The 24,565-nt window shown below is 43.7% G+C and overlaps 1 protein-coding gene across 6 annotated transcripts in view; it reads left to right on the top strand.

The window, feature by feature from the left end:
• MDGA2 (MAM domain containing glycosylphosphatidylinositol anchor 2) overlaps nt 1–24,565 on the top strand; it is a 1,540,171-nt gene that overhangs the window by 826,498 nt on the left and 689,108 nt on the right. For all 6 annotated transcript variants that reach the window (XM_078659694.1, XM_078659693.1, XM_078659692.1 and 3 more), the window contains one exon: nt 16,929–17,061. In XM_078659694.1, coding sequence (XP_078515820.1) covers nt 16,929–17,061 — 133 coding nt within the window. The remainder of the gene's footprint in view (nt 1–16,928; nt 17,062–24,565) is intronic.

The following is a 24,565-nucleotide window of genomic DNA, read 5'->3' as shown; positions in this document are numbered from 1 at the left end:
ATCTTAAGGTTATGCTCCCGTTTCTTATTCAGAGAGTGGTCCATCAGGGCTGTATCTTGGCCCCTTTCTTATTTAATGTATACATAAACAATCTAAAGAAGGTGTTATTGTAGCCCAAGGTTGATTACCCCCAGGTGTGACGGTGTGACCTTCCTGTTCTGCTGTATGCTAGGACTGAGAGGGGCCTGCAAATGCTGTTAAACTCTTTGTCCAATTCATAGAAGATCTGAAACTACTGGTCAACAACTCAAAGTCCTTAGTCATGCTAATAGGTGCCCACTCCGCAGGCCCTACATCTTCAAGGTTGGGTCCACACTGGTTCCTAGAACGAGTTTTTTCTCATATTTGGAGGTTCTGATGGACGCCAAGATGAACTGGGGGCCCCTAAAAAAACGTATGAAGAATGGTATTACCAGGGAGACAGCAGTTATTAGGTTGAGCCTAGAGTCAGAGCGCAAGCACTGCTCTGGTGAAGATCTGCTGTAGTTCAGTACGTGAGGGAAGCCCCGCCCACTCCCCCACCCATATTTTTCATTGGTCTGTGTCTTTGTCCTTCCTAAATACTGCCTTCCCATTAGTTTATAGGCTTGTTAGTCCGTCATTATTACGGCCATGTCGTGATTTGTATCCTACCTTGGCTACTGGCCTCTTAACTTCGAGTGTTACACAGAACGTGTTTTAAGACTGTGAGCACTATTTTCTTTGATGACGTTCCCCTACTGCCTTCTCTACTCCCCCCTCCCTCCCGTTGTCTGTGCCTTCTCACCCCTTCAACCACCTCACTCCTGTTGACCGTGCCTTCTCCCCCTCACTCCTGTTATCCATGCCTCCCCCCGCCCTCCCTCCCATTGTCCGTGATGACTATAGTTTGCAATGCAAAATGTCTTGCATAAATGCGAGTCCTATTGCATTGCAAATGCTTGTTTTGCATCTAGAGATCAGCCTCAGGTTGTGCCTAGGATCTGATTTTTGGCACCGCAGTCCGTTGAAGTGGGCTGCCGTCTCTCTGTGGTAATTAAGAAGAATGTATATTTTCTATTTGGTGTATAGATTCCTCCATACTAATATGCTGCTCGTAGTGAAGGCCAAATACCTATCGATAGAAGAAACGAAAGGAGGAATGTGTAATTTCTGCAAATATAGATGCTGGAATACAGAACTACGCCTCCAGTGACTTCACACCCATTATTTTGCCCATTATTTGAAAGACAAAAGAGCAAAAAAAAAACTGGCGGCTCAGCTCTGGTCACGTTCCGCCAAAATCTCCTCTGGCTTCGGCTTTGGCGGAGCACGCGGGGGAGAAAGCATTGATATGGCCCAGCTGAGAGGACAGCTCAGGGGCATGTGATCAGCTTACATTCCTGAATTCCATGTTCGAGACATAGGAAATCCCACTAATTGTAAAGAAAGGGCTGTTACATTTTTTTACATTTTACATTTTTACATTTACATTACATTACATTTTTTTTCTCCGCGAATCGCTTCAGTGAAAGGCGAGTTGTCCGGACCTTGTAAGGCTTAATTGTAACCAACCCCCCTGGGATGGTCCAGTCATGTCCACGCTGACTCTTTTAGGAAGGCACCAAGCAGGCACGTGTTGCTCGTGACTGCCCTTGATGCGCGTGACTGCATGGATCTTTTGCGGACTGACGCATCTACCTGAAGGGGTCATTGTTAAGAAGGATAGGTGCAGAGACCCAACTTTTGTTGGAAATCCATCCGGCGCTGTCTGGCCTTGAGCACCAACTCCTTCCTGTTTTTTCCACCACCCTACACTTCCTGTCTCTTTACCTCACTCTTGCAGGCTCTTTTTAAGTGTGTTTTCTTGCCAGTGTTATGGTAGGTTTTTTGGGCCACTACTCGGAACAACATTACAATCATCTCAGCAACCTTGTTCCACCCACCACTACGGCATTATCCTTGGCTTTTCCAGATGATATCTTCCCTGCACTTCTGGGCATCCCACCGGGGAGTTGAGACTGCTTGTTTTCTTGTACAACGTATCTACCTGTTTTTATCCAAATGTATCCGGGATTTGAGACTGCTTGTTTTTCTTGTATAATGTATCTACCTGTTTTTATCCCAATGGTATCCTCCCCTCCTAAGTCTTTTTTATACCACCCATCAATCCTGTAAAGCACTCTGATACCCTCACAGGTTTGGTGTGCGCTCTATAAAACTTTAAAATAAATAAATAAATAATATAAACTATGAGTTTTATTACACAATTTCCTCTATTGCATGCCTACATATTGACAAACAATGATCACTTACACAATAAACTTACAAACATGGTGTTACAAAAACACTGCTGAAATGTGTCCTGTCTTGTCAGAAAATCCTCAAGATGTGACTGGATGAAGAGAGAGAGAGAGTCAGAGAGTGAAGTAGGAAGAGGAAGGGATAGAGGTTGACATAGAGAAACAGAAGAGAGACAGAGCAAGGAAAATACAAATTTTCAGGGTGCCCCTTTGTAGTTTGGAGTCCTGGGCAAGAGCCCATTTTGCCCGTGCATTAAAATGTCTCTGTTTCTCACTGTTGTCTACCTTGTCTTTACTTTTTATTACTCCCCTTTTTGCATTTCTCTGCCTATCCGTGTTCTAGTGGGATGATGAAAAAGAAAAATAAGCACTGGTCCTCAAAATAGAATGCTTGTGTCCACCGACTGTGATCATGAAAGAGGACTGGGGAGAGGATGTGGCTTAATGGCTAGAGCGGCCGACTTTGTAGCTGGGGAACCAGGTTCAAGTCTGGCGGGAGGCTCAAACATTCTGTGATTCTGGGCAAACTACTTAATCTCCCTGTGCCTAGAAATTAATCTGTCTGTCTGTAATGTAACTGGTGCTCATGTAAAGCAGTCTGGTACCTTTGGGTTAACTTTGTGCCATATAAAACTGCATAAAAACAAACCATTAACACAAATTAGGCACTGGATTCATTGTATTGTTGGCATTCCAGTTCGCCCTAGGATTCACAATTGTTTGATGGATGAATTCAAGCTGAACTTTTTTTTATATTCTTGTAAAAAAAGGGTTAATAAACACATGGATGCATATTCTACATTGCTCTAAATACTTTCATCTACACAATATCCAAAGGCACAAGGCCTCATTTACAAAAAAAATGATGCAGCGCGGTGCCACAAGCCATTTTCCTGCATTGAGCTGCATCATTTTAAAAGGACAGGGCTGCATCGTATTAACAACATGATGCATCAGTGTGCTTTCCCCTGCTCTGGCACACAATTGACTGCCATGCACCAGTGCAGGCACCCTTGCGCCATGTTGCAGGGGTGCCTGCTTTGCGATGATGATTGTTTTTGTTCAGGAAGGGACACCTTTCTTCACAAAAGCAATCATTGATGGCATTTTCCTCGTACTATGGGGTTGATTACGATGGAGGATTTTCCGCAGAATGCGGAAAATCCTCTGCGAACCCACCAAAGACCCACCGCCGCATTAGGATGGCTGGTGGGTCCTGGTTTCAGTCCGCCGCTTTTCCGCCGCGGTTGGCTTACAACCGCGGCGGAAAAGGCCTAATATGGTGGCGGTGTCTCTCAGACACCGCCAGACATATTAGGATGGCTGAGAAAACATGCTTTTCCGCGGCGGCTTTTCCGCATGCATGCGGATCTTCACCTCGGGGGCCCGTAGCGGGCCCCCTGGGTGAAGTGGGGGTGGGGGGTGCACATGGGGGTTACCTATGGTACCCCCCTGCATTTGTATGCAGAAATCGGCAGGCACCGCGCAGTGCCTGCCGCTTTCTGCATAGAATGAAATGTATGCATTTGTAACATTGCGGCGGGTGCAGCTTGAAGCCGCACCCGCCGCAATGTTACAAATAGAGGATGTGACCGCCAGGGTGGCGGTCACATCCTAATTGGACAGGAGGGAACTCCGCATGCCCATGCGGAGGTTCCCTCCTCCTCGATGATCGCGGACAGACTCAAGTCCGTCCGCGATCATAATGGGCCCCCGAGTGTGCTGTATAATGCAGCACACATTGAAAGAGGAAAAAACTAGAGAAAATTAAAGTATTTTTTCTCGTTGCACCACTCCTACGCCTCCCCTAGATTCTGACCCATTCCCAGCTATACAAAACTTTGTAAATCTGGGAATGTGTCAGGTTCCATGGATGTTGCGTGAGAGCAGTCACAGCAACACCCATGGAACGCACCTTTCACGCAGAGTAATGCGTGAAAGGGGCCCATATTTTCAAGGCCATGAAAAGTCACACAGAGTGACTTTAGGTTGGCTCGTAAATATGGGCAGGCATACAGCACAGCCAGTGCGACAAAAACTGTGGCGCACCGGCGGCACAAGGTCCTTGTAAATAAGACCCACAGCATTATGACAGGAAATAGATATGGGATTCTGAGACCCAAACTGGTTTATTCAGGAACACACAATGTATTCAGATAGATATGAAAGCCTTGGGCAGGGATTTATGCTTCTAGAGTTCATATTTTAGCTGCTATACTACACCTGATTCCAACAGAGGTCCCTCGTATGTTGTTTCTCACTTACAATGTATTATTTTTTTACACCTATTTCCGTAATTTTACCCCCTGACTAAGATACATCTTCAGTTTCAATGTACAGCCCAGTTGTCCAGCTGGAGGGACACCTAAGTGGATTTAATTTGGAGGTGATCTAACTCCAATCAATAGAGAAAATAGGCATGTAATCACAATGGGCCGCTGATTACCCAAATAATATATGATTTAAGAATTTTTTAACTCACTCTATCATTCTTCTGCACAAGAAAACCATGCAGTTGTCTTTGGTGATATAGAAACTTCTGATACAAGAGACATGTGCTTCCAAATCAAAGCATCTACACCTCAAGAGGAGTACTCCATCAGTGAACCTTACTTGTGTCAGTAAAATTGCAAAACAATCAAGGGCAAATTAGTTTGATTTTGTCTCAAAGGTAATAAGGTGTTTGAGCTCTGACTGGGATAAGCAGCAGACAATTTTATGGATTAAGGGTATCACCCCTGAAGGAAAGTTTCCATTCCACGGAGCAAGCAAACAGAAATCATCTCCAGAACATTGCTTTTCCACATATGGGTCTCCAAGTCAATATTTTCCGAAGTGTGATTTAAACATTTGAGCAAATATTTTTAAACTGCGTCGGATAAAGCCTTGGAACAGAACACTATTAATGTTTCTCGTTTGTGTGATAACAAGTGAACCACTCACATGCCAATATGCCTGACTGCTTCCCATAGGCTAATGACAGGGTTGTATTGGGATGCAAAATAGGCCCTGACACCCTAAAAAAAAGTGGCACACAATTGCGGAGTTCACCTTTTCCTCAAAACACTGCTTCAGTGTTTTAGGTATTATGAAACAACGGGAGAGGGTTGTCTAAAATAGGCATGTTTTCTTAACTTCACTGAGATTAAAAAAATGCAAATGCTGCCAGGAAATTTGTGCACGGATTAGTTCACACTGGTGAACCACATCTGCATATAAGGAAGGCCACTTGGCCCTGATCCATCTGCGTACATTTATTGGCCGGCCCAGCAAGAGACTGGAAAGGATACCTCCACCCTGTTGGTAAAAGGGAGGTAATAGAAGCCCATCTGCCTCCAGTAAGGGCACTCAGTCCCCCACTGGCTGATGGGGGCATCTGAACAGCAGAGACGCAGCCAAAATCAGAATTTTGCTGCCCAAAAAAGCGTCCCGAAGCTGCAACTCAGACACCAGCCCTTCGCCCATTGCCCATGTGTCCGCCTTACCAATCTGAACCTGGCTAATGAGTAAGGGCTACCTACCTGCAGATTCCACTGTCCACAAATGCACATGCTATGCCATGTCTGTTCACATTAGATAAGAACCAACTTCAGACACATTTATGGTAACTCTCTGGGCATCAACAGTGATGTGAGCCTTAAGGGATTAGCTTGAGCGGGTCAGAATGCTGGTCTGTGGGAGGTTAGGGAGAGGCCACAGTCTCGGTATGAGATAACACTAGCTCCCAGAAGTCCCAAGTGAATCTCAGAGAGAACATAGTTCTTATCAGGAATCCTTGGCTCATCCCTGACAGCTTAGCTTAAGCACCAATGCATCATCAAGCAAAATGGTACGGTATGTGTTCAACAGGTGGTCATACATCAATATAGTTAAGATATGTAGGACCAGATGCATGAAAGGCTTCTACGCATTCTGTGTCTTTGGGAAAATGTGTTCGTACATATGGCCCAAAGAGTGTAGTGGCCCAACCAAGTTAAAAGATAATTGTAATACAAACAGGTGAAACCACATACTAGGAAAACAAATCTGAAACTAATAGAAAAGGGATAATGCTGGTTGTAATGGCAGTAATGGTGGTATTAATTGTGTTGCCATTGGTGATAATGGGGATGGTGGTAATGGCAGTGGAAGTGGTAATGGCAGTGGAAGTGGTAATGGTGGCTGTGGTGATAATGGTGCTGGTAAAGATGGTGATGATAATGGTAGCAATGTTAATTGTGATGGCAGTAATGATGGTAGTGAAATGGTAGTGGTCGAAATGTTGGTGGTGGGGGTAGGAGTGGTCGTAATTGTGATGGTAATGGTTGTGGTAATGGCTGTGGTAACAATGATGGTGGTAGGGATGATAGTAGTAATAGCTATGGTGGTAATGTGGAGGTAATGGTGGTGGTGATAGTAAAGGTGATAATCATGTGGAAGCCTAGAAAGGTGGCAGAGCCAAGACTAAACAGGAGCTTCCAGCAGCAAGAGAGTCACTTGGCGCAAGGGGAGAAGGTCTGGTGGCTTTACGGCAGAGGTGCTGAGTTTGGAATAGGGAAGTCAAGTTTGAGTGCTGGTGTCGTCTCAACATCCTATGATTCTGAGCAAATCACTTAATCACCCCATTCATAAAAAATTAATGAATCTGGCCTTGTGTAATGTAACTGGTGCTCATTTAAAGCTCCCCAATGCCCTTGGACCAAGTTTGTGCTATAGAAAACGGCAAAGAATAAAAAAGGTGCTGGGCCAGATACTGTGATTTGTGCGCAAGCCCCTGGCAGGAGCCCAAGGAGCTGCATCATGGAAGCTGCAAGGAGTACTGTCATGTACGCAGAGTTTCAGCAGCAGAAGTGCCACATCCAGTGCTTGATTTGTAAAGAAATATGAGCCAGGGCGCACGTCAGAAGGCCAATACAGCTTGCACCATAGATTGACCTTGCCAGCTCTGCCAGTGGCAGTACCAACATAATTACTACTCATCATACTCTTACAAGTGTGACAATTTAGCCTAGTCTAGGTCCCCAAAGCTATAAGAATGGCTTGGACGGCAGTCAATAGTCATTTTTAGCAGCACCACCATGTGCCAGACTGGTACAAGTCCTGGTGTTGACAATTAAGTGCCACTGCTGATCACCGGAAACCACCGGCTCAAATTAAGCACTGATCACATCCACGTAACATTTGGAAAGGAAATACTGGGTTGGGGGCTGATTTATAACCAAGCACAATGTGGCTGCATCACTGGAGCTGCCAGACATACTGTAAATGTACGCAGCAGCCAAAAAGCCAAAACCTCTTTCCTATGATAATGGGTTTCAGATGGAGCCGGACTGTTGTCGGACAAGTTCACTTTGAATTTGGCTATCTTGATGCTTTAAAAGGAAAAAGCAATCAGCTAGCCATCTTAAGGTCTGACTCACAACTGAGTCCTGATAAACAAATTTAAAGTGCTGCAATAAACACATTAGAAAAGGATTGTTTTGCAATCTTCTATCAAGTCAAGTCAGAATAAAGTTTAGTTAGACCATTGATCTTTAAACCACAAAAAATACACATTTTGGGGCATATTATCAAGGGGCTTTATCTCCGCTTTTTTGGCTTTAAAAGCCAAGAAAGCGGAGATAAAATTATCTCCCTATTACCTAGCTGTCGCTAACACCAGTTAGCGACAGCTAGTAGGAGATAGCGACCATCTTGGGCCCCACTTTGCATGTCAGTGATATTTATCACTAATGACATGCAAAGTGGGTGTGCCAAGATGTTAGCAACTGGAAACAGTCACTAACATCGCTATCTCCTATTACCAACTTTTGGAGATATTCGTGCTAAGCGCGAATATCTCCAAAAGCTAACACCTGCCCTGAGCAGTTTTTAGCCATGTTATCCAATGGGAGGTGGATAACATGGCTAAGAGCATTAGCTCTGTAATGCATGAATATCGCTGACTTTTCAGCGATATTCATGCATTGCGGCCGTTTTTTATCGCATTTGCGATAAACCTTGGTAATGCCAAGGTTAATATGCGATAAAAATCGCCGCAGCTCTGCGGTAAAATTTTGTCTCTAACCAAGCAATAGCGATAATTATCGCTATTGCTTGGTAATATGCCCCTATGGGCTTTCATATCCTCCATCATAGTTATGTTAAAAACAATTTCATGCTACGGTTAAAAAACATTCAAATATCCCACAAGTGAATCAACTTTACTAAAAACCTGTTTTAAAACGTTAAAAAGGATAAAACTTAAGTCTCTATTCCTCATTACTCAATCTAACTCTCCATTCCCTATTCCATGAACAACCTTTTGACATCTTTAAGAAAAGAATATTCCTTGGAGCTGTAAGAAAGTTGCTTTCTGGACAAGTTCACTTTCTTTTTGAAGAACGAGCTAGTACCAAGTTGTCGTTGTGTGAAGTTGGTGTCCAGTGTGAATCCAAGTGACTTGATATTCAATAAAAGTTAGGGTTTATGTCATTGAGCCGGGTTTTGTACTATGTTTTGTTGTTGTTATTGGCAACCACCATTATTTGTTAAATCAGTCACAGAAACTAGTGTTACGCAATACTGCCTCCACAAACTGACTTTCATGTTAGAGTAGTAAAAGCTGACTGCACTAAATAATGGACTATTAACTGAAGACAGGACAGGTAAAAACACCAACAAAATGTTTCATAATTAGCCTCATAATGTCCTTATCCTTGTTCATGGGAACTGCTTGTCCTTAAAAAGTTACACGATGTTTGCTGCGCTAATGCAGAAGAAAAGGGGAAGGAAGATATCTGCATGCTTCTTATTGACTGGATACAGACAGCTTAGAGTACAAGCAGTCTTTTCTGACTCCTTAAATAATAGAGACCTAATTTAAATGCGTCTATTGGGTGGATCACAGGACTATGTATCATAAAGTTAATAATTTAATTGTCAGAATGGCCACATGAAAGATTAAGTGATTGTGAACATCACGTTGTCTCAAAAAGCTGCACAGAAATACTGATGGTGGCTAGAAATTAGTACTTTGTGGTGTGCATCAGATATGTGTTGGTCATTTCTTCTTTTTTTCCTTCAAAACAACTGTGAATTGCTTGTGAGACAACATTTGACATCATTCTGTATGGATGGGCAACATCTGTTAAAGCCTAAACAATAGAGATATTTGCCTGGGATGTTGTGGGTGATTTGTTCTAGTGTCCAGAAATAATTATCTATTAGCAATTTCGAATTATAGCAATCTGCTACAAGGTTAAAACATGCCTTCTACAAATGAACACAGTATTTATGCATCCACTCACACCACGTTGGCAACAGAATATGAACACCTGTAAAACAGGTTCCTGAAATTAAAACTATACACACGTGAAAATGAAACATGGACTCTTTTTATGTTGTACTTGTATAAAACTAATGTTACTTGAAAAAATGTCAATGAAACAAATTAACTTGCCTAGATGCAAAAATATAGACAGCGACCCTTTTTTTGATAATCAAGTTTTTTATTGTTTTCAAACACATGAAACAGTTCAGCAAATGCACGGAGATCATCAACACAATTACAATCCTATAAGCAATGCATCCCACGGTCACAAACCCATTTAGACGCACACAGGTAAGGTATGAAATCAAGTTAATCAGAACCCTCCACAGTACCCAACCACTTCCCCCACACACAACGGTATTTTTTACCACACCCCCTTGCCATGTAGAGGACTTTCTCCTGGGTCGCGCACCAGTCCACCCCTCTACGCCACCTCCCAAGGTCAGGCAGATCAGGACTTTTCCAAGCCACCGCTATGTCCCGAATGGCCACAATCATAGCTGTATTAAAGAATAACTTTTCATTTCTGGACCCATCTAGCCCATCCGTAATCCCCAGTAGTGAGTGACGTGGATCGTGAGGAACCTCCCAATGCAGTACCTCCGTAAGTTCCACCTCAATAGCCCCCCAAATTTGCTCCAGGCGGGGGCATGACTACACCAAGTGGGAAAAGTCTGCCGGGGCGTGATTACATCTCGCAAATGATACGTCTGAGCGCTAACCCGCTCAATGGAAGCTTAGGGGAGTGAGGTAGGCATTGTGCAGGTAGTTTAGCTGAATCAACTTAAGTTTGGCGGAGGCAGTGACTGTCCAGGGGGCCATGAGGCACGCCAGTCCACCTCGTTGAGAGAGCCCACCCATTCCACCCAATGCTCCCTCAACTTATCTAAGGAGGTGGGAGTGTTGTTAACTAAGGTGCGGTATATGCAGGAGAAGTCCCCTCTGCTTAAGTCTCACATCATTGTCTGGGCCATATTCGGGGAGTCTTGTGTCGTCCATGATGTGTGTTTGGAGGGCATGTCGCAGCTGCAGATACTTGTAAAACTGGGACGAGGGTAAGGAATAACGGGTTTGGTGCTCCTGGAAGGAAAGCATATGTCCTTTAGACCACACATCCCCTAGCTGTGTGCTGCCGATGAGGTCCCATGTTTTAAATCCCTGTAGCCCACTAACCTCACGGAGCCAGGCCCCATGCCAGAGGGGCGTACATTGGGTCATCTTACGCGCCCAGCTGGTTTGACGCAACGAGGCCCGCCAGGCCATTAACACGGAGCGTGTCACATCAGGCAGTTGGGATGGAATGGGCCCCCTGTACATCATAGCCTGGATTTTGGGTAGTCCCAGCTCACTTAGCTCAAGCCTTTAGGCCGGATCCGACCAGCCCCCATTGAACCAGTCGTAGACCACCAGGAGACGTACAGCCAAGAAATAAAGATATAAGTGTGTCATCCCCATACCTCCGTCAAAGGAGGGAATCCGGCATGTAGACAGAGCCAGGCGCCCCCTCCCTCCACTCCAGAGGAACTTGGTAATTAGACTGTCCAGTTCCCAGAACCAGGTCCTGGGAAAGCAGAAGGGGACATTTTGAAGGACATAGAAAAATCTGCGAAGGATCATCATTTTAAACAGTGCCACCCTTCCCAGGGGGTTCAAGGGTAGTATTTTCCATTTATGATGGTCTTCCTTGGCCTTCTTACCAATGGGGCTACGTTGAGGGACCAGCCCAGCTTGGGAAGGAGGGTAATCCATATCCCCAAGTATTTAAAAGACTGTCGCCGAAGCGGTATGGTGGATTGCCAATCAAAGCAATCCCTAGATAAATGCAGAGGGACCAGAACTGATTTCCCAGGGATCAGCCACAGACCTGAGGCCTGTTCGAAAGATTGCAAGATCTGGAGGCAATATGGACCCGAGGAGGCTGGTTTGGCAAGGAATACCAGGAAGTCATCTGCATGTAATGCATTCTTGTCCGTTTCGTATTAGGTCATTATAGGTGTTACCTGGTCTAGGACGTGTAATCTGACAGGGGTATGCAAAGGCGCGCGGGAGACCACAATTATGTGGGCAGTCGCGTGCTATAAGGGCATATCCATCCCTGATAAAAATTAGCGTGTGGTATTCCATGATAGCTTAAACAAGAAACAACAACAAAAATAACAACATAGGGAAAAAGAACTTCTCAACTCTCCCCTGCCCCCACCCTACTCTTCGGAAACGGAAGCATCTGTTGACCCCCCATGTGAATAATACCAAACTAAAACATTCGTATTGGGTGCATTGATGACCCCTTCAGAAGAACGGATCTGCAATGGAGCGGCATCAGAACAAGGTGAATGTACTTAATAGTCAACCAGTGTCAAGGACTCCCCCGATGGAGTGACCCGTCCTGGTGTTGAAAAGGAGAACATACCAAGCCCAGCAGGCCCTCAGAGAGTGAGAGTGTGGGAAAGGTCTGAGTCTGGACCGGGAGATCCCACCTGGGTTGGCGATGAGGACTGCAGGGAGGTCCCTCAGTAGAACGGTGCCTGGTGCGAGGCGGGAGCCCGACTGGCTGGAGGAGTTCCTATGCCCATGAGCCGCCACACTCAGGGACCGAGGTGTTGCTGCCTGTGCATGCCATCCCATACGGGACTGTGTGCGGCGTCCCGGCGACCGCAGCCCCTTGGGCTAGGAGCCCGCAAATCCCGGAGAGGGGCACGCCTCTGACGGAGTGGTCACTCCTCCGTCAGCCATGTCCATGCTGCCTGAGGTATATCGTAGAATTGTGTTTTGTTCTGGAAAATAACTCGCAGGCAGGCAGGGAACTGGAGCTGATATTGTAGACCGAGGGCCCGCAGTTTCTTCTTAACGTCCGTGTAGGAGTGCCGGAGTTCTTGTACCTCCCTAATGTAGTCTGGGAATACCATAATGGTATTGTTTTGAAATTTGAGAGGGCCTGCAACACATGCCGCTCTCAGGATGGTGTCCCGGTCCTTGAAATTAAGAAACTTCAGGATGATAGGGGGAGGCGGAGCGCCCGGGGGTGGCCGGGGTGCAAGGGACATATGAGCTCTTTCTACCACAAACCACAATGATAAGGTTTTTCAGAAATCCATAATGTAAACCAGGTCTCGACAAATGTGGCCACCTGACCCGTTACAACCCCCTCCGGAAACCCCACCAGGTGGAGGTTGTTACGGCGTGTGCATGTTTCGGCATCCTCAGCCCACCACTTGTCCTCAGGGCCACTTGTTCTTTCAATTGTTCCGCTGTGGATATGCGAGACTCAGCTTCTGTCAGCCTTGCAGTGGCGTTACGATGGTCCTGTCGGAGGAGAGACTCATCCACTTTGATTTCTCCAATCTTCCCCTCAACGGATGCTTGTGATGCGCTAATGGCCTGGAGGATGTTGTAGAGATCCCCGCCAAGTGGGGGAGGAGGACCCCCAGCCACCTTCCAAGGGGGTTCTTTCTCGGAGGTAGTGAACCGGTCCATTGTCATCTGAGTGGGGGCAGTTCTGGATTTAGGAGCCTGTCCCTCCCCATAGTTGGTGGCAGGTCTTATCAGTGATTGGGTAGCAACTGCTAGTTGTGTGGGGGGAACCCAACAGTCAGGAGGTTGTGCCAGAGGGCTAAGACCCCCATCAGGGCCCAGTTTGTTACTAAAGGGCCCTGTGCGGAGCCCCAGACCTCAAGGTTAGCCACCCGGCGGTGAAGGAGCTCAGTTTGATGGGGTAGAACACAGATGCAGCAAGACAGCAGGCCCAACACTGCCCACCCGGCAGGCCGTGCCGCCGGCCTCGCCACCTCTCACACAACAGGGGCCGCAGGAGACGGCCCTTCCAGTACCACAAGGGACACCAACCCCAAAACCCGCGTCCTGCCTGGAAGGGGGGTCAAGAGACATCCCACAGCGGCAGTCCCGCAGGGGGGGGCTCGCCCTTCAGACACACCGCTGTCCGAACTGACAGCCGGTCCCCAACGCGGCCACCAGGGGTGATGCAATCCTCAGGCCAGGCAGGAGGTCAGCAGCATGTGGCAGGCCGCCAGCGTCAGAGAGGAGTAGGCCTAGACTCTCAAACACCGGACACCATGCCGCAAATCCTCGAGGCGGCTCAGGACAGCGCTCCAGGAATCAGCCTCACAGCAGTCGAGGTGGTAAAGAATGTCTCACAGCACCAGATCCTGGAAGAGAAGGTGGGGGCACGGGCATCTGCCTGTGCCGCTGTCCGAACTGACAGCAGGTCTCCTCCCCCCTCACCAGAGGAATCCGCACCCAGATCATGCAGCCCCAGGGCCGGCCCAGTGGAAGGGTCCACAGGTGCTCCTTATCACTGCCGGTATGACGCAGCAGGTGCCAGCCGACACGCTGGCCGAGCACTGGGTGGCACAGGACTCAGGCCCCAAGGCCGCTGCCAGCAACTCCACGGGCGTCCCTGGGGGGCTCCCTACTACCCGAATTGGGCAGCCGATCAGCACCCACCCCCCCCTCCAGGCTGTCCCACCACACTGGGAGCGGCCCGCCTCAAGGCACTGGGGGAATTAGCGGCTCAGATAGGCCGCGGTGCCAGAGTCAACAAGGGGGGCGGGAAGACTCAGCGCAACCTCCCGCGCCGCTGCCCGATGCAGCAGCCAATCCCCGCACTCATCCCCACTCACCGAGTGATTTCTCTCCTGCAGGGTCCCGATGTGGCCTCAGACTGTAGGAGCGGTGCAGTGAAACCGCTCAGAGTACGCCGCACAGCAGCACACCACCACTCATGCCGCAGCCACTACTCCGTGGGCCGGACCGGATCCACAGAGCCCCAAGGCGGATGCCCAGCTCAACCGTTCACTGTCCCTGGGCACCGGAGGCCGCCACCTTACGCACGTGGTGCGCAGAGGAACTGGAGCCACAATAGTCTGGCAGACCGCCAGAGCAGTGCTCGGTGGCCGAATGATGGTTTGTGGCGCCACCAGTGGGTGAAGAGGTGCAGCGCCGACCACGCCTCCAAGTGGATTGTGCCACGGTCGCCCTCAGATCGTGGCGGCATCCCCCATGTTGCAGCCCCAGGGCCACGAGGAAGCCAGATCACAACGGGGCACCTGCAGCCCTGAGCAGCAGTCCAGACGGGCCAGTGCAGAGTATGCCGTCTGAGAGAGCCCTACGAGCAGGTAGGGGACTCGGATGGCAGCTGCAGGTATTAGGATTCGAGGCGGATGACGGAGGGGTCCAGAGCACTCTTAGATTGCGACTGCCATCTTGACGCCTCAGGCCACGCCCCGACCCTTGCTTCATTTTACCAAACATTTGACCTGATTGTTTTAATTAGTTCAGTTTTCATATGAGCTGCTTGCAAATGCCATCTTGTTAATCGTTAAATATCATTATATTTACATTACTTATCAAGCCGATTAAAATCATTTTGTTCAATCATATTAACAGTTACAGTTTTATAATTATGTTTAGTGTTTACCCTGCAGGTAATTTTGAAAAATTGACTGGGTTAGAGAGTCAAGATAGCTTACATAGATCTCTACAAGATGTAAGCTACTATCTGCCGTACCCTGTTGAATAGCAAATGCAAAAAACAGTGTTTAATGGTTAGCTGCAAGAGGACAATAAGGTTATTAGCATCTCTTGCCTCATGCTCGCTTCAGCAGCTTCACACAAGCCCAGGATCACTGACAAAATAATGAAAACAACAATATTGTGATACAAATATTTTTGTCAAAAATATTGATCACAAAAATATTGTGTCCCTATACTTATAATGATAAGTAAAAAAATAGAAAAGATATATAATTTCACACTAATATTGTTAAGAAAACACACAAAAAGATTGTTTTTTAATGTTTACATATAGTTTAAAATAGTAAATATTTAAATTGTTAATATAGAATATTAATATAATGTAAGTTAAATATTTTTATATAATATCTTGTACAATATATAAATATATACTAATTTGAACACACATATATGTGTGTGTATCTTTATTCATATATATATATATTAGAAACATTAAAATTAATATTTTAAATGTTCACTTTTTTATATTTACTACAATGAAAAGCATAAATATATGTGTGAAACATTTACAAAAATAAATGTCAACTGCAATAAATTAAATAAATTATCACTTTATTTAATTATAAGAAACTATAACATACAAAAAGAATATATATATATACACACACATATACATATATAAATAATAAAACACCGAAGATAATAATAATGTTAATAATAGTTAATAATAGTCTCAGTAGTGATAATATTAATAATAATAATAATAATAATAATAATAAATATATTTAAACAATATTCAGAAAGTGTGAAAATAATACTGTTCCCACTCCAGTTTATGCAACAGTACAGGTTACATTTAATATGCCTACTCCAAACAGGTCACCAGCAGGAAAAGTATTGGACTTATGAGGGGTAAGATTAACTATTCCACCTCCAGTCTGTACAAAAGTAGGTGCGGTACTGGACATCGGAGGGGTAAGATTAACTATTCCCACTCCATTCTGTGCAACAGTACGGAAAACATTGGATTTCGGAGGGGGAAGATTTACTATGTCCACTCCAGTCTATGCAACAGTAGGGAAAAAATTGAACTTTGGAGGGCTAAAATTTACTATTCTGACTCAGGTATGTACAAGAGTAGGGAAAGTGTTGGACTTCGAAGTGATTCAATTCACTACCCCCACTCCTGTCTGTGCACAGTAAGCAAAGTGTTGGACGTCAGAGGGGTTAAATTTACTATTCCCACTCCAGTCTGTGCAGCAGTAGAGAAAGCGATGGACTTCAGAGGGGTAAGATTTATTGACTCAATTCAGTCAAATATAAGGGGTATGATAAGGATACCAATGAAATAAAATAATACTTACTTTACAGAAGAAAAGTTAATAAATTCAGCTAAGAAATAATTAATACTAAATAATAATCAAATTATCAAAGACGAGGTAGATGTAGGGTTGGAGTAAGGTTGAATGGTATGTGGTTGTGGAAGTGGTAAGATACATTTAAACATGACTTAATGATGTAGTGGTGGTGATTGAAAGCATGCCTTTTATGTAGCTAATTTTAGAGATAGTGGTAATTGATAGTGTCATCCAACTGTTTGAAGGTGCTCATAACCTATGGCTCTTTAGGTAGAGTTTGAAAGTCATATGTAATTTCTAGTTTCATATTTAGAGGGAACCTTTCAAAGCTCCTAAGGGCCCCATGTCTTGTGTGCGCTCTGGGTCACTACCGACTTTTTTACCAATATCTTGCTGTATTTAATGACTTTCTAAAAAGCTTGTAACATGCTAAATTATTGTACGTACATTCCCAGCATGCTAAACATTGTTATCTCAAAACCATAAATGTAATTTCATATCTTTCACCCTTTTTTCTAATTGTTGCAGGGGGAAACGAAAATACTGAAACTGAAGAATCTCAGACCACAAGACTACGCTAATTACAGCTGTATTGCTTCTGTGAGGAACGTATGTGACATTCCCGATAAGATGGTGTCATTTAGGCTATCCAATCGAACAGGTATGTGATTTCATTAACAAGTCAATGTTTATTCACATTTGATAGTTAGTGAATAAGCATAAATCATACAAGATAATCTTTTTTTAACTGAAACAAGAAAAATTGTTATTATGTGTTCCTGTTTTCATGCATAAGAAACACTACTGACTTTCTTTTTATGGTACAGTAGATGTTTAGAGCATTATGGAAATCTCTTTGTATTACGATTGTCCCCACCACAATGCGGTAAAAAAAAAGTTGTGTTTCGTACAGTTCACAGAAATGCTGCGTGGTGTCCTGTGATGGAGAATACTTTTACTAGATCAAATGGCAAACCTTGTTTAAAAAGCATAAGAGATACAATAAACACAGTGGATGGTGAGGATCTGAAAAGGGAGAGCTGTCTTGCTGTGTCAATTAGGAGAAGAAGAAAAAACAATTGCTGCTGTTTCAACAGTTTGATTTAGTCAATTATTTTCTTTACAATCTGAAACGGACAATATACATTCCAAAATATAGGTGAGTCGTTCTCATCAGATCCAAAAACTGTCACACACTGCTATATTCTAGTGGGAATTTGTGAGGCGAATACAATGAAGAAGAAACACTGGCAAAGAAAATAGGTCTGGCTTTGGCATAATGGTGCAATGTTTTTTGTACAATTTGTACTGCAAGCTTATGCCCCAAAAATAAAACCAAAAAAGAACACAGGCTGCCACGTAAGTGTGGCCACCATATGCTTGAAATGAAAATGCTACATTTAAAACACATACTGATGAAGCTGTTTTACTAATAATATGTTTTATTTAATTAAAAAAACAAGCATTTCAGTTGTGGCAATCATTTTACCATTATTTTTATGAATGTGACAAGGAGAAATTATCACCCATACAAGCACTCACATTGAAGGCATCTACAATGCGAAAATGTATCTAAAATAGTATATAAGAGCAACTTTAAAAAGGAGATAGTAAATAAATCACCATCTATTTGAGCACCTGAACACAGGTAATATAAATAGCAGGGGCCTCATTTATGAAAAGTGACGCATCGCTGCGTGAAAACAGTGATGCGTCACTTTTCACTGCACCCTCCTTGCGAGACCAATAATGCGTCATATTTACAGTATGACGCATCATGGCGCAAGGAGTTACAGATACGACAGTATTTCTGACGTATCTGTATGGCGCAAAAGTGACGCATTGCTGGTGTGTGTCACAAAAGTGACGTAACTCCAGCAATGTGTCCTTTCACATGGGGCAAGCCCAATGTGAAAGGGCCTGCGTCAATCTTACGCCTGCTGTGAGGCAGGCATAAGAAATTGACGCATTTTTGTCTTAGAAGTGGTGCAGAGAAATTCATAGATTTCACTGCGTCACTTCTATGACCCTGTCTTGCGTCAGAACGCCCCCCCCCTGCATACATTATACCTGGCGCGGGTAAAATGTAGCGCAGGGGTGTATAAAGTGACGCATCTACCTAGATGCGTCACTTTGTAAATATGGTGCAACAAGGCACATTTTTTACGCTGCTGGTGCGTCACAAAAAGTGACGCACCGGCAGCGTAAAATTGACGCACGGCCTCATAAATGAGGCCCCAGCTTATTAAGGACATGATACAAACATTTTTTTAAAAACTCACTTTGAAAGAACTTTGTCATTGAAGAGAAAGGAACTATTTTAAGAGAATGTAAACAATGTGTACATGCTTTGTTCAGTCAATCAAAGATAATGTAGCAATTGGTGAGGTGGATTAAGTCAGTGCTCGTGTTGTATGCAGTGGTAGGTGGAAGCAGAATGTGAATGACAATTCAACAGGCTAGTGAATGAAGCTGGCTGACGAACATCCTCTCCCCCTATGTATTTCATGTGCAAGTTTTATGAATAACAGTAGTCAGGCGAACACTAAAGCAACCTCAGATGTTTAAAGAAACATGAATAATATCAGATGCAACAATTCACTCTACAGCACACCTTATCAACACTCTACCAGGGTAAAAAGTACAGACTGCTTCTAATGTATTGCTTTCATCATAAGCTGAAGGAAACAGAAAATGAGGAACAAGAGAATTTAGTTATTCTTAGACCATCATTACTAACAACATTGTATTTTTTATGTGACTGATAATTAAAGTTATAGGCCCAATACACAATACAAACGCCATGGCTACAACACATGTTTGGTTACATTTAATTCTGATATTTCAACTGCTCAAGGCATCTAAAATATTTGGGTAATACTATGCAGTATGCTCCCTTTATAGGAAATATTAATGCTACAGATATTGTTAAATGTGTGAGGGTTGGAGGAGGGAATACGGGACGGAATTCAAATCCCCCAATAAACCCTAAGAATATAGGTTTGGAGTTTCAGATTTGACCTCGACCGTGGTAATCAACAAAACCGATACATGAGGGCACAACTGGGTCATGCAAATGAAGATAATGGAAGTGATAGGTAACAATCTATATTTTTGTAAGGTTTTCAAGTAATTATCTTGCCCTATTTACCACAACCGTGCTCCAATTTAGGAAGTAGCTGAAGACACTCCTCTTTAATGTTTACTACATCATGATTCAGTAACAGCGTATATTTGCTCTTAGAAACCAGCTTTCCCTCTAAGCACAAGGGTTAACTATTCTGAATGGAAAGAAAAAAGGAAGACAGTCCAGCAGCTATTTGATTTTTAAGTGGAAAGAGTCAATCTATTATAGGCTACACCTTTGCCAGCGAATAGGTATTCCCCATGGTGAACTCGTTTTAAATGTACCTACACCCTGAAAGCGACCACCTTCTCCAAGTTCTGAGAATCAATCTCAAGCTGCAACAAACAAGCAAATCAAAAGACCTAGTAGAAAGAGCATAATATTACAACTTAAAAAAATGAAAATTACAAGGAGTCAATGCAGATCAAATAATGGTTATTGTCTATCAGCATGTACACAAGTCGGGGAATTTGAAAAGGAGCAGACTGTGATTGCATGGGCTGCCCTAAGAAAGGCCTTATTAACAAGATTTCCAGTAAAACCGGCAACATACAGGAATTTTGATGGACATAAAGCCCCGGGCAGCAGAGACTGCAAATGTACATTATAATATTTATGAAATGCACTTTATGGTTAGGAATAACCCAATAAAGTTTCTTTTGAATTGTCTTGAACTACCCCTCTAATCACATATTTACGCTATCTTTGCCTTGGGCCCTGTGCATCGCTTCACTGCCGTTTGGCTGGGTTCATGCTACATAAATCCTACATATGTTCTACTACTTAGATGATGCCCTTCAAGGTCACAACATGCCCGGGATTGCTTGTATTACCATTTTCAAGGAAGATGGCAGCTCTTTCGGGTGGATTGTAGCTCTTGGGATTTTTCAAGAATAACATATATATGGCTAATCGTGGTCTGTAATGGCACAAATACAAAATAATGGAATAGATTATTCTCTGAATGTACAATAATTTAATTTGTGCACATTGGCCAGTAACATTTTGGCTACTTCTGCTTGAGTAGAAAATCACAAATGAAGAACAACAGCCTGATTATCCAAAGCTGGCGAAACTCCATTTCGGACTATTTGCAGAATGAGAAAAAGTATTCCTCCAAATAATATTGGAAACAAAATAAAACAAACAAAAAGGTTAATGTGAAAGAGGGACTAGGTAATAGCATAATAATAGTACAGGAGAGAAATAAACACTATAAGCGGACTGGGAAGAGGCGGATACTGGAGTATAGTTAAAGTACTAGGACAGAGGTGGGGAACAGTTATTTATTTATAGGCAGGGGATAGAGGTATTATGGTATAGGGTGGGGTGAAGGCACTGGGGTAAAGGTAACGGTAAAGCAATTAGGCATTTGTAGATATGTAGAAATACTAGGGTATGAGTAATCGTAGAAGAAATAGGGTTAGGCAAACTTAAAGCAGGAAAGGCCTATAAACCTGTTTATTCGGCTACCGTCCCTCAGCAGCAGCACCCCCGCAGTGCCTGGATACCCTCACGAGTGATAAGCAGACTATACAAATCGTGTTTGATTGGTTGAAAGATGTTAAGGAATACATGGGGATAGTGTTAAAAGTGTGTGGGTATGCGTATGCCAATACCCTATGGCATTTGATATGCTATTGTATAGTAAGTGTTAGAAATTGTACGGTTTAGGCACAGGTAGAGATAGGAAGGGTAAAAGTAAATGTAGTTGTAGAGATTCTAACGTAGTAGTAAGAGCTTCAGGGTTTACACTGATTTTGGGAAAGTAGAGTATAAGTATAGGTGCACTTGAAGGAGCTAGGGAAAAGCAGTTTTAAGACATGGAGGTTATAGACAGTTGACATAGTTAAGGTTTGAGGGCCAAGGGTATAGCCAGGAGGAAGAGAAACAAGGGGGTACAAAAGCATAGCGGTACTAGGGTATAGAGAGGGTTAAAATTACAATATTGTAGGCAGGAGTAATGTCCTGTGGTCAAGATAAGCAACATAGTATGGGAAGTTGGGGGCATAAGCGTTTGGGTACAGAAAGACCAATGAAGAATGACAAGAATGTAGATGGGCAATGGAAAGAAATAGGATATTCAGGGATGTAAAAGAGAAACAAGGAATCAATGAGTTCTAGGAAAATTAGACGAAAGGGATTTTTTCATGTAAAGTATGTCATTGGAAAATCATCTAAACTTAAATCTGGGATTCTCTGGTCCAATGTAATGTGTAATATCATTGTTTTTAACTTTTGTATTAACGGCTCATTTTTTTATCTTTTTTTTTTATTCACTACAAAGTGTTTTCTAATTGTAATGATTTTAAATAATAAAACAATACTTTTTTTCATACCTTCATAGCAACATTTGATGTAACAATCCAAAAAGTGATGACTTTTTGATTTATTGTTTTTATTACTTCATAACTTCGTAAGACTCTGATATGACTAAGCATTTTGAAACTACCTTGACAGAAACGTATTTTCAATGCAACCCAGAACAAGTCTAAGTGGAAATCCAACAAGGCAAAACTGCTCTTAGTCTGGTATGGAACCCATGGAAACAGAGAGCTTTTAAATAGAGACTGTTTCTCAATCAGATTTTAAAGAAAGAGGAAATTACAAAGAAACCCTTTCTGATGCTGCCTGAGAAGGTAAAACATATCAGAACAAATAGTGATAATGAAAAAGCCAAAGACAATAACCAAACAATTTACTGCATATGTCAAATTTGCATGTGCATACCTTTGTTTCACAGTAATGTACCTAACCTACTTTTTAAGTTTTTAGATCAATCAATCAATCAGGTATTTGTATAGTGGGGCTTATCACCTTGAGGGGTATCCAGGTGCTAAAGTCCTGAGGGTCTTTAGTCAAACATCCAGGTCTTGAGTCTCTTTCTGATGTGTGGGATGTGTGAGAGGGCAAGGGAGGCAGAGCGGAGTTGTCTGGCAAGCTGGTGGAAGGTCAGGCGGTAATTATTGTAGGAAGGTCCGATGTTGTGGAGGGCTTTTTAGGCGTACGTCAGAAGCTTGAATTGGCATCTCTTCTGGATGGGAAGCCAGTGGAGGCTTCTGAGGTGGGGGGTGTTTCTGGTTCATTTGGACAGGTTTAGGAGGAATCTGGCTATGGTGTTCTGTATGGTCTGAATTATTTAGAGGAGCTGTGTATTGTTACCTGCCTAGAGTGTGTGTCCATAGTCGAGAAGGCTGGAGATTAGGGCTTGAGTGACTGTTTTCCTGGTGTTGACGGGGATTCATCTGAAGATATTTTTGAGGATGTGGTGAGTGGTTTGCTGGGGTCTGGGTTTGCCCGAGTGTAGTGGGCCACCATGTGTCATCCCAGGAAGAGGTGTTGTTTCCGAAGGTGAGCACTTCCGTCTTGGCTTTGTTCAGCTTCCGGTAGTTAGACCTCATCCAGTCGGTAATGCTGGTCATGGTGTTCCTGGATCTAGTGGTGGTGAGGTCTTCAGTAAGGGAGAGGATGAGTTGGATGTTGGCGTATGAAATGATGTTGTGTCCATGGGTGCAGACGATATCAGTCAGTGGCGTCATGTAGGTGTTGAAGAAGCTGGGGCTGACCGAGGAGCCCTGGGGGTTGCCACAGATGTTGCTCTTGGGTTCGGAGGTGAAAGGCAGTAGGTGGATCCTCTGATCTGTGCTCTAAAATATAAATGCAAATAAATAAACATGTATTAACTCTCACTATATTGAATTTACTTGTTCTGACAACTCAGTTTCTTTGAATTTGATATTGGCTGTTTTTACCCAATGCTTGCTTTGTTTTTTCAGCCTTGGACTTTAAATAGGTTCCTTTTAGGCTCTGCTTCCCACAGTCAGTGTATTAGGTGCTGCCCAATAGGCTCCACATTACAACCCCTGTCTTAGAGCAAGAGGGTGCTCTGTTAATAGGTCGGTCTTCACACAAGACTGGGCTCTTTTGTGTGTCATTAATTGAATTATTTTCTTTCCTCAAGGCACTCCAATAGACTATTTGGAAAAAAGGAAATCAGTGCTTTCACCTCATTAGTTTTCCTGCCAATTTTAATAAACTCAGAGAGCTAATACTTCAGGCTAACTTTTAATTTACTCAAACAAAAAGTGGTGGGACGAATGCTTGCAAAATGTCTAACTACTGGAAATCTCTCGGTATAGCATTTCAACCCATTGTTTTTTTTTTGCCCACCATGCCACCTCAGTTTTTATCCAACCATATGCAAATCACTCTGCTTCAATATGAACATTTCAGCCCGAACTGCCAGGTCATGTCCTCCCTGAACCGAAATACAAGCACCCACAACTAGTTTGTGTTTTTAACATTTAATTTAGGGCTCAATTATGAGTTTGCCAGTGTCTGGTACAGCTGAATCCATAGTGGTCCACCTGCCATATTACAAGTACAGTGGTTGGAACCCCACTGGACTGCTGCTACTGCCAGGAGCCTTGATCCCATGGTGGCTGGGCAGCAGTCTAAGGAAAAGTAATATGCTGGCAGTGCTGCATCTGCATTGCTGGGAATATTATGAGCCCGCCATGAAATGGGTGGCAGTGAGGAAACTAAGGGGGCCATACAGGGCTCCTTGTTGCCTCTGTACATGAGGGTGCATGCATGGGGGCACATATTGTGCCCTCGGTATTTTTGCACCCCCTGTTCCTGCACTTGTGCTTTTCTGTTTCTGCTTTAATGGGTTGTGGCGCTTCTATGATGGTGGCTTTCTAAGACTGTGCTACGAGCCTTAAAAAAGTACCACCGTGGGACCACTGCCTTAGGACCACCCACCAGGATTGCAACTTGTAATCAGGCAGGCAAACAGACTACAGGTTTGGTGGTCTTGGAGCGGGGTACTGGCGTGGCATGATCAGGCCCTTAGTCTTCAGTTTTTGTAATCCCTTTCCTCACTTGTATTAGCTTCAGATATTTTTTATAGAATACTACACTTACGTATTCATAAAACACAATAAAGATTGCACAGCCATTATGCTGTCATTGAAAGCTTTTGGCTGAATAATATATATATATATATATATATATATCAATTCAAAGATAAAAAATC

Source organism: Lissotriton helveticus, chromosome 9 (genome assembly GCF_964261635.1).
Source record: "Lissotriton helveticus chromosome 9, aLisHel1.1, whole genome shotgun sequence".
Classification (NCBI taxonomy): Eukaryota; Metazoa; Chordata; class Amphibia; order Caudata; family Salamandridae; genus Lissotriton; species Lissotriton helveticus.
This window is presented reverse-complemented; position numbering and strand designations above follow the sequence as displayed.